Source organism: Strix aluco, chromosome 31 (assembly GCF_031877795.1).
Source record: "Strix aluco isolate bStrAlu1 chromosome 31, bStrAlu1.hap1, whole genome shotgun sequence".
Classification (NCBI taxonomy): Eukaryota; Metazoa; Chordata; class Aves; order Strigiformes; family Strigidae; genus Strix; species Strix aluco.
This window is the reverse complement of record NC_133961.1, coordinates 837,424-853,201: the sequence shown is the minus strand read 5'-3', so window position 1 is coordinate 853,201 and position 15,778 is coordinate 837,424. Positions and strand designations below refer to the sequence as shown.

Genomic DNA, 15,778 nt, shown 5'->3' with positions numbered 1-15,778 from the left:
AGGATGAATCTTGGCTTAATCTAAACCCTGGCAAGAAACTTTCTTTTTTTGTGGTAATCCACTTACTTATGGAGTTTCATTTGCTAGTTTTAGAGCAGGCGGTATGAAATACCTTTCTCTGGAACCCTGGCTGGCAACTTGCTCGGGTTTTAAAAATCACCCTGAAGTAGTTTATGCTCCAGAGTGAATACAGCACACTGGTACAGCAACTTAAGCGTGACCTGCAATAAAGAAACAAATGCCATTTGCTTCGGCTGCAGAAAGTTAACAGTCCCGCTGACCTGGCTGGGACCAGCGTTTGGAAGGAGTGGGCACAAAGCCATAGTGAGGCAGACACACTTTGATGTTAATACCACCTCAGTTGCGAGGTATCCTCCCCAAATTCAGTTTTCCATACCCTTCTTTCTCCTGTATATAAACCCATATTTTCTGTAAGGCAGAGTAAAACTGTAGCTCTGCCAGCACAGTGGAACCACTTAGAGAAAAAGCAGAATTACTCTAAGCAAGGATTTCTCAAAATAACAGCCACAAACCGCCCAGACATATCAAGGTCCTGCACACATGGGACTGCCCACCTTCCTGAGGGCAATTCTGCCTTTCTAGCTGCTCTCCTCCTTACGAGTCAAGTGCATTGCACCAGCAGTTTCTAGCCAGAGAGACATCTGGCTGACCTGGAGTCGCTGCATTTATTCTTGTTGAGCAGATGTCAGTAAAACTTTTCAACAGACCTTGGTAACCCTGCTCCAGGGGACTGGCTACAGTGCAAACACGCTGCTTTAGGTCAATTACATAATTGATTATGTATTAAATTGCTACAACATCTGAACAGAGACACTTCTACACCTGGCCATACTGGCTTTGCTTGTGGTTTTACATTTGAGTAAGAACACACAGACAAGCTTTGACAGAGCTCACATGTCACAAATTATTCCCAGATATAAGTGAAGTTGTGAAAAGATACAGATTTTAACCATGTGCAAAACTAGTTTCAGCTGGGGACAGAACTGCAGCCTGACATTTTAAGAGCCACATCTTCCAACTTTACTGCTGGCAGCTGCAGAGGGTAAAACCAAAATAAAAAATCTACCCCAAACTCTGACACACAGGACGCTGGGATCCCTTTCTCCTGCTCACACAGGTCTGAGCAGCAAAACTGGTCTTTTATTCAATTCCACTGCTGCACAAAAAGAACAGCCCAACTCCTCAAGAGCAAGAAAGGAAAACTCGTGTGCTCGCTGCCCAAGTCCCTGTGCAAACTGCTGAATGTAAGGAGCTTCCTCAGTAGTTCACCTTGGGAAATCATCTCCTACGAGTGGTTACAGACACGACAATGCCAGACCAAGATTTGCGAAGGCACTGAAGCATAAATTAACCTCAGACTCTTTGCTGCCCTGGTTAAGGCAGGCAGGCCTCAAAGCTAGATTTAGGCTGAAGCATTATCACTTAGCTAAGATTAATGCTAACAATCAAGCTAAAGAACAGGTTTTGCCATTTGAGTGAAACTGCAGGGCTGATGGGCCAGACCTGACAGGAGAGCTGTGCAAGAGCAGCTCCCAGCTGGGCTTGGAAGTAGAATTACAGGTTGGGGCAGGCTGGTCTCGTGAATGAGGGTTAGGACTAGAAAAAGAAGAGACAGCCAAGCTAACTCCCTCTCTACTAGCAAGAGCTTCTCTTCTCCAGGAAACTTTTACCATGGTTCCTCCATGACAACTATCACTTCACACAAAAACCAGGTTGTCCCAGTACTGAAACCTGTACTAACAAAAATGAAAGTTTCATTTTAAATGCAAACGCTATGATCCTTTTCTACAATATCCATAGAAAAAGCACTCAGTCACCCTACCTGGAGTAGATTTTGTGTTACAGCAAGTCAAAGATCTGTGCCTTTTATTTGGATTCCCTCCACTGACAGCAAAAAGGCTGTGGGCTGGCACCTATGGTCCTGCACAATTAAATGACACAGACATCTATGAAAAGTTAATGCAGTTCAGCAGCCAGGACACGGTGTGACACGCCAATACATACTGTATATTTCCAATGTCTGCATGCTGTTAAAAACTTGTGGAAAATGTATTTGAAAGGAATTGATTTTTACTAATGAGAGCTCAACAGGTAGTTTAATTAGCCTCAATAATAATGAGGAAAAAGCATGTCCTTTATTTCAAACTTGTCTTCCTCTAGCATGACATTTTATCACCTGGTTTTTCAGTTCTGAAGCACAGGCAAAGAAACTGGATATTCATGTCATCACCTTTTCCTGGACCTGTTAATTAGGCATTAATACCACAAAGTGAAGGTAAAAATATCTGGACACAATTGTTAAGAGCTCATATTTCATTTCTTCACAGGTGAGAACAAACCCATGCCATTTACAGTCTCAATTCCCAGCTCCCCTCATCAGCCTGGCTGAAAGGAAAGTAGCTGATACATGGTCACTACCTGCACCTACTGTTTTTGTAACCATCTTGAGAACTGCAATTTCAGCCCCAACCAAAAGAAAATTAAAAACCATGGTATTACAGCAATAAGGCACTCCTGTAAGAACAGCACCTCCACCAGGGGAGTAAGCTGTGCCTTGAGGGAAGGCTTCCATCAGCACCCTGAGGTACACCTGCCTACAGAACAGGCGTAGTATGAGCTGGAGACACAAAGTCAGTTCCCTGTCCTTACTGTCTTCAAGGAATTGCTTTCAGGGCAAGGTGATTGTTGCCAAATCCTCTTTTTCTTCCTTTTTTTCCCTGCTAGAGCTGTTGACAAACATGAGGAGCTTCCAGTGATACAGTGATACGTTGTCTAAGATTTGACCTAGGTCTTTAAACTGATTTTTACACCGGCGGAGTCATCACCTGATAACTGCTGGTCACTGCTTTGAGTTTTCGAGCCATCAAAGGTGGGCTGAACAGGAGATCAGGTGAAGAGGCTAGACATCTCCCAGATCTACAAACACCCTTTTAAGTAAGTTTGTTGTCCACTTGAAGACCTGAAATCACTGCCTGTCACATTATAGCTGCTCTTAATAGAGTAACTGTTCTCCAAACAGTGGTAGCCGAACGTTTTGGCAGCATGTCTATTATTATTCTGCCAAAATGCCAGGCCAGAGTGCCTGCAGGAGCAACATGCTGATCCACAAGACTCTTCCTCAGGTACACATGCCTGTTCTTCCACAAAACCCTGTCATCTTGGCAAGCTGAGGGAGCTGCAAGACGAAGCGACTCAAATCCACTTGTACCAGCTGCCTGGACCTCTCCCTGAGACTCCCACATCTATTTAACACTACTTTAATTGCAAAGCCTCCATGCACAGCGAAGTAAGAATTCCTCTCACAGTTCCACGCTTCTGAATGAGTCTGGGACCATCTACAATTATGCCTGTGTTATTATTTGCTGTTCAAATGAAGTGACCAAGTTTGCAAATGACAGACTGTCCTGGGAGGTAGCAGGGACCGTGGTGTCCCTTGTTGTTGAAATAAATGCACAGATGAACTTCCTGGTCATCTGAAATATCAGTACCAATTAATATTAACATCTGCCTACTGCAGCTCACCTTACCTTTTAGTCTCCATGCAGATGGGTCAGTATTTTTCTTGACAAGAACCCTCCCAAATAAATAATCTTACAAGGAGAGAAAAAGAGAAAGAAGAGGAAGCCTGGACTTAATCAGGGAATGGAGGAACAGAGGAAAGAAGGAATTCACAGCTGACAGAAACATTTCCATCTAGCAAGTGTTATAAACCAGGGATATTAGAGAGCTAAATATGCTTAGGCAAAGCCTTCATTTAATAAAACATCCAGTGACATTTTATTTGTATCCTTCCTTAAATTTCTGCTTCTATTTAGTCTGCCTCTGAGTATTAAATTCCTGCTGTAGGCTGAATCTGGCCTAAACTGATGCACAGTAATTGCAAGTTGAGCTTCAGTTTACAGACTAAGTCAATAATGAGTCAAAGAGAGACTCAATAAAACGAAACGTATGCAGCCAGGATCCGACTACAAAGCTCTGGGATGTCTAAGTGATACCACAGCATCTGGGAATTTCAGAATTTCAATTTGCCATGTGCAAAGGGCTGGTTACAAGCTCCACACAGAGTGGGATGTTCTGGGAGCTATTTATGTTTCATGAATTAGGTTTCGTGGTATTTCACTGAAATTTAGAGTGTGTCTGTTCCACTTGGCTGTCAGTCCTAAAACCCACTTTGCATTGCAACTCAATTGTGCAAACACCACCAACGGGCCATAACGTTTATCATTACAGCCAGTCCCCTTGCAACTGAATCCACGGAAGTTATCATTACAGAATTTATATTATCACTTAAAAATTAATTTTAGCAAGTCAACCTTTTGAACTCTTTTCCACTTGTTTGACACAGGGTCAGATTTTTGATTTGTTAATATGCTGCCAATTTTTCTACAAGCAATTTGTACACGGCCCAGAGGAAAGAACAGACACTTCTGACAACTGCGCACGCTTCCAAATCAGTTTTAGAATATTGGGGTATATCAGAATCCTAACACAAATTCAATGAAAAAAATATGCAAAAATAAAAAAAAAGGAGGTATCCACATGTATAACAGCGGACGTTTACCAAATACACTGTAGAAACACAGGGCAGGCATCAACTTCAGGACACCTGCAAAACATTTGGTTTATAACTTGACCACAACGTACTGTTTACTAACAACTGCAGAGCTAGAACTGTAGGAACATTCCGGAAGACGAGAGCCTCCCTCTACAGCACCGGAGTGAATATAGACTCCCAGCAATAAAACCCCCTTTCCTAGGCAACGGGGTTAAAGCTAATAAAGGTATTTAGCAAACTTAGAGGGAAAGAAAAGAAGGGCTATGAAAGGAAAAGGAGTTTGAATTAAAATATCCAGTACGCTTTTGTTGGTGTTAAAGCTTTCTAGACTCTAAGTACAAAATGGAGGAGGAGAAAACTAAATGAAGAAGCACTGTGAAGACACATTTAGATAAAAAAGCAATTACGAGAATAAATTCAGTCCTAGACTTGAACAAATTTACGTGGTTGTTGAAAAATAATAAGGAGGAGGAATTCTGTTCAAATTGAGTGGATGCCTGTCGAAGAGCAGGGAATTCCCCCAAGGACAGGTGGCCAAAGGAGTACACCCAGGGTAGCTGCACTGCCAGCCAATTCCAGGCATAGGGAGAGACCTTAAAGTAGTAAGAAAAAAAAGTGTATGGGGGAGAGGAACTTTCCTGGATTAAGATCCATTAAGTATAGAACAGGAGCAGAAATTTCCAATTGCTGCAAGCGTTGTTAAAACTGGAGTAACGCCCTAGAAAAAGCAATTCATATATGCGACTCCAAGCAATTATATCCTCCATCCAGTCCCAAAACTCAGGCACATACTTTGACGAATACACCACATTCCAGTCTAAGGGAAACATCTGGCCATAGTGCTGGAAACTGGAGATGACCAAAGTATAGCTGGGGTGGGATTAAAGGAACAGCTCTGAAGTTTACCATGGCAGCTACAAGAGCTACAAATAATTGCTGTTGGGAATTAGAGCAGAATTGTCTGACTTGCTGCTAAGTTGTCATGGTTTAAGCTTTTAAACTGACACTCTCCCCACAACATACAAACCTCTGTAAGATGTGCAACACTCAGATACAAGCGGTAAGGAAAAAGGGGGGCAGGAACTTTAAAAATTTGACCTTCCTCCCATTTTCACAACTAAATCCTGGGGCTCTGTCTCTCTCCCCTCAAAAGAATCTGCCACTACTTATGACTAAAATTAATTCTTTATAAACCCACGGCTTCAGGCTCATCTCAAATTGCAGCATGCTAGCAAAGCTATTATTCATCAAGGGCGGCACATTTTGAAGTGTTCCATGTCAAAGCTGGGTCAATACGGTTTTCAATAGGGGGGTCACATTCCTGTTTTCCTAGCCTGCAGAGTGACCCTTCCTGACTGAAAGGATCTTTATGCATGGAGGAGTATCTGACACAAACCAAACTGATACGCTACTGGAGCTTTCCAGTAACGCCAGCAGGATAAAGGGGGCCTTTGAAGTTCATGGAGGAGTAGGAAGAGGTGTTAATTTAAAAAGCTTGTCAGTATACCCAAGAGAAGAAGGAGAGCAAAGTGCCAATTAATAATTCACACTTCTACTCCACATGTTATCATAGTATCTCAAAACAGTTTGCAAACATTGATTAAGTCTCACGACATGCCTCTGAAGCACAGAAGCATGGATGAAGCTGTATTCCTACCAGCCAGCATGTCACTCCGGGGGCATTTCATTTAGCTGATCTATGCCCCCCTCTTCCCCAGCTGTTAAATGGCGATAATGACACTATCATACAGTGGTTCAGAACCTTAGCGATCTCTAAATTCACACATTTTTAGATAGAAAAGCAGCACACAAGGGCAATCTCGTGTGTCAGACTACACTCAGTTACACTGAACTAAAGCTACCACATTCAACATAACAGCTAGTGGGAAGAAAACCCTCTGTCTTGATTTTATAACACCCTACAGATCTGCTTTGCTCTGTCCCTAAGTAGCCAGAGCAATGAGTTCTAGTTAATGACCAGGATTCTCGGGTACTGTGTTAACACCAAACTCATTGTAATTACAGTAATTAGATCTGCTGTAGAAAGGATTGTGAGAAAGACTGTTCACAGAAGCCCCTAATTCTCAATTAACACAAAGTAGTTGGTGTGTTTGGAAGGCAGGACAGACATACCCATAGCTGCAAACTCCAGAGGGAAGAGTCATTTACATTCAGATGGGAAGTAAAGCACATTACACTGTTTAATCCCAGCTTTGACAGACATGAGCAACATCCACTTACAGACAGTCAAAAGGCAATTCAGGGAGGCTCTGAGCTGCCAAAGGGGAAAGGCAATCACCCACACTCCCCACAACCAGCATTCCACTTTGGGGACTCCTCATTCCTAACGCTGTATTTGGACTCTGGTTTTTTTTTTTTTTAGTAAAAAAGCCCACAAACCATCGCTGCTCCCGGTCCTAATGAGAGAGAGTTCCTTCCTCCTTGTTTAGGGCTCCTTCATGCATAGAATCAGACAGAATTACTTTGCTTAAATCTCTGACTAATCTGACTTTTCCAGAAGGACCAAAGATAAAGACAAAAGTAAGGGCTTCAAGAAATACAGCTCTTTTCTTCTCCTGAGCCTGACAGTCACTTCCAAAAGCAGATTGTCATGACAACAAACAACCTGGAGGCAATCCAGCCAATTAATCTCCGGAGGAAGCAGTCATCCCAACCTTGGAAAAAAACACTGCTGCTTTAAGCCTCAGAAGCCAAACAACACCCCCCCACCCCAAAAAAAAAAAAAAAAAAGAAACCCAACAAGAAGCCTTACCACCCGCATTAATCTTATTAGAGTGCCTTAGGCCTGCAGTGAAAAACAATTCTGCCCTCGGCACAGGGGCAGCAGCATCGCTGCAGCGGTAATACCGACACGCCAGCCCTTCCGTGCCCCAGCTGGAGCAGAGGCAGGTCCGAGCCCTCTCCCAGGCTCTGAGCTGAGCAGAGCTGCGTTCCCAGGCTGCGATGGAGCCCAGCGAGCCGGCGAGCTCCCGGGGTGACCCGTTAGCCCTTACGCATGGAGCCAGAGGAAGGAGCTCACGGGTTCGACAGAGGAATGGCAACGGAGGAGACTGTCCATACCACTGCTATAAACCCTGTTTTGTGGGCACTGCTGTTGCTCTTCCCATGAGCTGTCAAGCATATTTATCACCATGGTAAGCTCAGAATTATTTTCTCTTCCACAAAGGACTAAATCATCAGTGCAGTTAGATATTGAAGTCATTCTCCTTCAATTTCCCTGATTTCTTCCTCCTTCATACCCTGCTTTCTCTCTCCTCACGTGCCCTGCTTTCTATCGGCCCAAGCACATCCCACCTCCCCTGCAAATATCCACCACCTCCCATTTTTTGCCTAGTCTGATCTCTCAGGAGTAACTCTGACATTAAAATGTTTAGCAGCCGATGTCCAATGCACATAGATTTGTGAACCTCAAGTCATTCATAGATACTTCATATTTTATAAAATACTATGGTATTAAGTTACAGAAAACATAACTGAGGAGCACTAGACGTAGACTTATGTAAGTTAAAAAGAAAACCCAGAGATTATGTTTTGAGATTCTCACAAGACTCAATACACAACAGTTTTCAAATGAAAATTTTCTTCCCTGTCCTCACCCTTTTTTCTAGATACAGAAACAAGGAAGGGTAGGAATAAATTCTTTCACTGTAGACTCATCCTGCAGTGAAACATGCCTTTCAGAAAGTAACTGAGCAATGAGGATCTAAAGCTTTAAGCCTACACAGATTTACTCATCTGGTAAACAGACCACCGAACTCCTTCAAACTGAAGTTTTAGTACTGATCCCTCTGTGTCCAATCCGTCTCTCATAGAAGTCACTAAATGGATTCCCAGCAACTCCAGTGAGCACTGGATCACAGATTATAAGCACTTCCTGCAAAAGTGCATTTTTGCTGAGCTGGAAAAGATACCACTCTTCTGAGAACTGAGAATGAAATGTAATGTATGCACACATACACACACTCTACACGTTTCACTCTCATTATTTGCAGAATCAGGAAACCACAGCTCTAGCCAACACAGAGCAAGCCAGCAGAATTGTATTTTCTACTGAGCCTGTTCCGCGTTAATTTGAGTTGGTAGAATGTTGGAGAATAGAATAAAAACCCTGTGCCTACCTTGAGCGCTTTCGCAGCTTTCTTCATCGCTGTTGTCTTGACAGTTATTTTGACTGTCGCACACAAAACTTTTATCAATACAAAGACCATTTTTACAGTGGAATCGGGCAGTAGAGCAAAGCAAGGGATTTGCTGCTGTGAAAAGAGAAAGTAAGATCTTTCATTAGAAATTCTCTTACCCAGGCTGCGAAATAGCCGTTAAGCAATCAACGACAACAGGGCCACAAGGGGTCAATTCGCTGAGTATGTGGGAGTAACTTGGCCATCAAACCAACCTTGTCTCTCTAAACAGAGAGCGCTCAAATTTCTAATTCATGCAAGATTCATTACAATTAGCAGAGATTTAGTCCACCCACAGTTGTGATAAGCCTTCTGTTCACTTTCCTGAGAGCCCCTAGCACGTTCACTGCTCGGTGCTCAGCATTTGCTCACGCTGAAGACATATGGAGGGTAGCACTGCCTACCGTAAACACTGCCTGTTGCATCCCATTACAACAAACTCAGTTTAGCTCAAGTTTCATATTATAAGCCAACAACCCTGGCTGAGAACTGCCAGGCAGAGCTTTATTTACCTGTACTTCTGTCTTTTTCCACCTTCCCCATTCTCCTCACTATTTTGACTTCATATAATGGCAATGTTGACATCTCTCAACTTCTTTTTCAATTTCAACTCCTTTTTAAGGGTAGTATACACATTACAGTAGCACCCAGAAAATCCTTTCACATAAGGCCCAGTGTTGCACACAGAGCAAAACCAGAACAGTATTTAAGCAGGCTCACTTAGGTGGAGCAGTCTTCTCACCCACGCCAAAGCCAGTAGTAAATATGCCATAAGATGCTATGTCTAGTTTCATTTAAGCTTCAAGCAGTGCAGTTTTCACCACTTCTAGCAGATTACAGCACAGCTTCAATGCATCTCACCGGAAGTTTCCTTGATATTCATCTTAGTTCTCTCTTTTCTAATTTCATCCCTCTACTCTTAGCTATAGTCCAGCACAGGTAACTACATAATCCCTCCTTGAACAGTGTTTGCACCCTTCATATACAGCCTTATCTTCCAACATAGTCATCACCTAGCTGAGATATGCATAATTTAGCAGTTTTTAATATCTCCTCATAAATCACTCTCTCTGCCCCTTAATCACTTTTGGCACTCTTCTCTGAACTCACGCCAGTTTTTGGTAATGAGGTGACTGAAATGGAATGCAACTTCCCAATTGAAATCCTTAAAAAAGATGTTTAGATGCCTCGCCTGCTTCAAAGTGCCTCTCTGTCACAATAACAAAGGGGATTACAGCTCCCATATACTAACTGGCTTCTCATTTCTTGTTGTTTAAAGTAAGAGTTGCCTTTAAAGATTCTTTAAAAAAAATCCATAAAACTTTAAAGTCTGCCATGCATGTAACCTGCAGTATGTATAACAAACACTCCCAATTCCTCCAGCCCCCCAAAAAGCACGTTTATCATGAACATGCTAAACCTCCTTTGGTCTGACACTGCTGCACACTTGCACAGCACACTGATCTTCCAGGTCACTTCAGGGCCTACAGTGTTATTCCTCTACATACACAGAACAGTGACCAGACACTTGGATATGCTAGAAAATACCAAGTGCGCGCTTAAAGGGCGTAGAGAAATGGGGAGATCAGCAGCTGTAGGTCCTGTTGGAGCTACACCCTACAAGCTCACGGGAAACGATGTCATTCATAACCCACTCCATGAGCTGGTGCGTTTTCAGTTGAGACCTGCCACTTGTCAGTACACCACCTCAAGGATATCCAAAGCACTTTTGTGAAAACTTCTTTCTAGTCCACTTGTTTAAGCATAACCCAAAGGAATTTCCTTGTCCTTCAATCTTCTTTCTCTAGCTTCACTTGCTCCACAAAGGTGCTGTCTCCCTGCCATAGTCCTCCCAGGCCCAAACCAGACTCTCTAGGCCAACAGACAGCACCTGCTGTGGGGGAAAGCACACAAGCAAGAAAGGCAAGTCCTCCAAGAAGCAGACAGTGATAGATCAACCGTAAAGATCACCCCTTTTGTTATCTCTGAAAGCTGGTGTCTGTTGTCCTCCTCCTGACCTCTAAATGTCATTAAAAGGAAACAGTGTGCTCCGACAGGAGAATGCACAAGTATTTGCTGCAAGCTTCCACCTACAGACCCATGCTTTTACCAGCTTCTGATAATAGCAACAGAGCTGCTGGATGGAACGTAACCTCTCCTTACTGCTGTGACATATCCCTGCTAGACTTCCAGATACAAATGGATCCATGCAGCCACACGCAGGGGGTTTAACCCAAGTCAAGGAGCACCTCAGCTGATCTCTCTGCTGCGACTGCCCTGCAAGCTGCTGAACAGCAGCTGAGGCTGGTGCACTGGCAGGCACGTCTGACTCCGAGAAGCTCCTTCTCCTTACGAAAACCTGTTTCATTAAACAACCCTTTATTTGCTTTTTTGTTGTTTGAGAACATGTACAAAGAAAGAAACCTAAATCTCCTGATGAACAAATAAGTTGTATTCTTCAGTGACAAAACCCAGGCAAATAAAAATTAAACCATTTTAAATCATATTTAATATTTGCCCAACTGGAGTTACATCTGAGTACAGAGAACCTGTTCAAAGCAAACATGCAGCTTAAATCTCAATTCAAAGGGGCTTGACATATCAGTCAGGCATTATACACAAAACAAGACTGAGCTGGACCTTAAAAAAAAAAAAAGACTGTCATTTACAAAGTGAAAAGCACAAGGATCATCTGGGTCATATATGACAGGGAGAACATTTGACTCAGAAACTGAAGGCTAACAAATGCTTCCTTTCTAAGTAGTACTCAGCTGAAAGAAAAAGAAGGAGCCTCCCTCGTGAGCAGGCTCACACTTACTGCAGTTCTCCTCATCGCTGCCGTCGGGACAGTCCTCAAAGCCGTTGCAGCGGAAGCGGCCGATGATGCAGTGGATCCCGCTGGCGCAGGGGAAGAACGTGGCACCACATTTGGATTTGGCTTTCGCTGGGAGAAGACATAGACAGAAGAGGGCAAAGATGAGGGAAATTTTACAAAGGTTAGAGATACTTCTATAGCAGTACAGCTTAGGGTACTCTAGGCAGTGCTGGTGGCACTGACATGTGCCTTCCAAGCTCCCTATGGCCTGATTTCAACTGCCTTTTTTGTGAGATTTCACTTGCTTGGGCTGAGTTTTTTCCAATTTGTATGATTTCCGGAACGATCGAAACACTCAAACTTAAAACAAGTCAAACGACCTCTCAAACCAGATGTAGATACCCATGCTTTGGAGTACAAGTTTGTGAATTTGACAAGCAGGTACGCCCTACTGTCCCTTAAGACCTGCGTGAATTTGACCAACTTAGAAGCACTGGGGGAAAAAAAATTACAATAGAGGGTCATACTTCACAGAAAACAAGAGCACCATTTGCTCCCCAGAACTTTTTCTATCTCCTCCTCCTCTTTTCAACTGGAAATTTCTCTCTGCACGGAAGCCTGCTGTAAATGTCACTGCCCCAGGCCGAAGTCCAGGAGACAGACATCTAAGCAGGTCCTCAGGCAGCAGACAACAACCCTCAGAAGCAAAGTTCTACTGGACTAGTCATAGTCCCCCCCAGTCTGTTTATGTCATGCAGAGTCCACAAACACTAAACAGCAGCCAAAGTCCAGATTTTGTACACCATCAAGCTTCTCTTGCTTGCTCAGAGAAGTCAAACAGTGAAGAGCCCAAGGTAGACAGAGATAATGAACACAGCAGCAAGTTCAGACAATCTGGGATCTGGAGGCAAACTTGGGCAAATACAGGTGTACAAAGAGTAAGGCAACATCTGGAGAAGGAAAGAAGGAATACAGAGACATCAAGCAAGCTAGTGTCTTTGTGACTGTGAGAGTAAGAAACACGAGAGACCTTCATGAAAGTATTTTTCAGGCTACAAAAAATCAAACTCAAAAAAGAAGATGCTATAATTAACACTGCCTTTATTCGGCACAATTTATATAAAACCGGGTGCAAAAGAAACACGAGTGATATGAATTGCTGTACTTTTCTCCATCACCCATTATACAGTTCTTCAGGACAGAAACTGCATCTATACATAGTACCAGCACACTATTCATGTAACACTAAACAATAGCATCAAAACGCGTTTAACAAAAGATCACAGAATCTCACTATGATCTCAAGTACTTCACTTTTTTTACTCCATTGCACAGCAACTCTTCACGGCAAGAAGAGAACACTGCCCTCAGCTAGAACGGTGCAGACACTTCCACCACGATGCTCAAGGCAAGCGCCCTAAGTTAAGTCTTGTGTAGCCTAGAACCAGCTTAGAACAAAGCAACTCCCAAAGCGAAAAACAATTTAATGAGACATGGTTAGATTTTTTTTTCTTTTCCTCCCTTCTGCTTTTTCAAATTAGCACATGACACAATGGAGCACATTACAGGATGCTGAACTCTTCAGAAAGTCTGCTCTGAAGCAAAGCCAGTCTCAGCGGGAAGAGCACGCCGGTAACCTGTTAAAGAGTTTCACCAGACTGCGGGTATCTCTAGGCTGGCTTTATTAACAACTCAGAGTTGGGCCATCACCTCAGTGAGTGGCAGTGGCTAACAAAAAACGTCTTCTGTATATAGGATTCTATATAACACTATGCAATACAAAAGTCTTTGGTGTTTTGCCACGAACTCTTAGCTCTTCATTCTTCACCCGTTTCAAAAGTCCATTTTATTCCACAGCTTCAGCTGATTCTCATCGTTCTGTTCCAATTCTTGCTTCAGTTTCAGGGTCATCTTTCGGGTCATCATCTTCTTCACCTTTCTTCCACTAGTTTTCATCTCGCACAATTCTGAGAAAGACTTCAAGATGGTCTATTAAAAGCTTAGGTAGAGCAAGTAGTTTCTATATACTAAATTCTCTTAATCTAGCAAAACAATTAAGCATCCTATGTTAAAATTGTCTCTCTAGGATTAGCTTGACTGGGTTTTAAACCAGCCTTGGGTTGGGACTACACAAGTAGCAGGCTAGGAACACTTTTCAGGCCTGTTGAGCAGCATTCCAGTTGCCTTACAAGATAGCTAAGTCCTGACCACATTTCATCAGGCCTTAAAATCTATTTCAAATAAACCAGAGGTTATATTTAAAATTCTTCTACATAACTGCAGGAAGGTGTGTGTGTGGTGCAACGTGAACACACGGTAATCCCACGCACAGCCCGCTGATGGGAGAACACCAGAGGAGGAACCAGCTCCATAACTTGCAGGCCCTTTGAGTAAATGTACTCCTACACCAAATCTACAAGATGCGTTTGCAACTCCCAGGTTTTGGGATGTGACAGATCTGGAGATCACAGCAACAGGCAGTGGTTTTATGTAGCCACATAGCACATCAATACGCCAACCTACAGAGTTTTATAAGGCCAGGACAAGGTCAGGGACAACCTGACAAAGAGAGTGTATGAAATAAGGACAAACAGCTTCAGCATTAGTTTGGAAGGAATCGTCTCTTCGAGAGTTAAAAACAAAGTGCAGCTGTAGCAAACCCTTCTTCCATCACTCAGCAGAGTGCTTATAAACTGTTTTAAACCACAGCTACAGTAACTCTTACTTGATTTAGTGTCCTCCAAAAGCAAATTCCTGCAGTTCCTCTCCTACATGTTTTTCTTTATTATATCAGTAGCTTTCAATTAGAATTATGAAGTGTAAAATAGGATGTATCACTGAATTTCACATATTCAACTACCACTTTTTCTGAAGAGTATCCAAGGTCCACTTAAGGGGAAAAATAGCGAACCGTTACTTTGTAGAAAAACAGGTGATAAATTACCCTGAAGTAGCTGCCCTGCTTAGCACCACCGACAATGGAAAACCCTCAGCCAAGACATCTGAGCCCCCGCAATTCTTCAAAACACAACTTCAAAAAGCAACTTGTGTTGGAGTCTTGAGGCAGACTGATCTCAGCTAAGTAATTCAGTAACCACAAGGTTTGAGGCAGTACCATACCCCCAGTCTTTAAACAAAAGCAGCAAAACAAACACCTCCGCAACAGATTCCCAGACTGTCAGGGAAGCAAGCAGCCTGTATTAGCATTTGACCAATATTTAGCACCCTAACCAGCCAGCCAAGCTGCTGCGGGGAGCGCACGCTAATAACACATGTATGTGGAGAGGTGCCCAATGCTTCACATACTATGTTTTTGTCGTTGTTTTTCTTTTTCTAAAAGCTAACATCTTTTTGAAACCATACAGTGCATTTACATTCCCCAGACCAAATGACTGCCTCTGGACAGCTTCCTTTTTTAGAGATGTATTTTAAGCCAGAAGAGTTCCAAGAAGAGGAGAGGGAGAAGAAATAAGAGAAGTGGAAATCAACTGTGGTTTTGCCCCTGTTAACATTTACTGGATCACACTTCTTCAAGCAGATTTACTTCAGTCATTTGGGGGCTGAATTCAGAGGCTATCAACTTTCTGGCAAATCATATTCAGAGATGCCCTTTGCCATCTCTGAAAAATCCCACCAAATTAAGGCTTCAAAATGATTTGATTCTAAAATTTCTCATAGGGATTATCTCTTACTCCTACAGCCTTACGCTTCCAGACTTCAGACTGAGAACCATGAAAACCTGAGCCTCTGGCCCTCTGAAGAGCAGAAGCCGTGTGCCTGCACGCTCCTGACCAGAGCTAGAAGTGGTGGCGAATGCTGCAGGAGCTCTGTTTCAGGTACGACAGACACACGTCAAAGCAGCCTCGGCTGTCCTGGCCCCTAAGGCGAGGAGGATCAAAGCACATCTGGTGCATTACCTTGAGCTACCGCAGTAAAGCCATAAGCAATATTTAATGTTTGACCACATCTGGAGGAAAAAGGTGCTGGAATGACCAGGAACAAAGTCAAGTTTCTGGAAAATGCAACTCTGTCTTCCATCCAAAGCATCCCGATACCCCATCAAAAAGAGGGAGAAACCATTCAGAACAATGATTTAATGGAGGTATTACTCAGACACCTCCATTACACTATATAACGTTTTGTTCAACGTCTTCTCCCCAGACCTTTTCCTATCTCCTCCTCTTGAAA

General features: G+C 43.1%; 1 protein-coding gene across 4 annotated transcripts in view; it reads right to left on the bottom strand.

The window, feature by feature from the left end:
- Window positions 1-15,778, bottom strand: part of LDLRAD3 (low density lipoprotein receptor class A domain containing 3) — a 117,684-nt gene that overhangs the window by 49,246 nt on the left and 52,660 nt on the right. For 2 of the 4 annotated variants that reach the window (XM_074809804.1, XM_074809806.1), the window contains exons 3-4: window positions 11,594-11,719; window positions 8,716-8,850 (exon numbers count right to left, since the gene is read on the bottom strand). In XM_074809804.1, coding sequence (XP_074665905.1) covers window positions 8,716-8,850; window positions 11,594-11,719 — 261 coding nt within the window. The remainder of the gene's footprint in view (window positions 1-8,715; window positions 8,851-11,593; window positions 11,720-15,778) is intronic. The other 2 variants (XM_074809805.1, XM_074809807.1) reach the window with 2 other exon arrangements.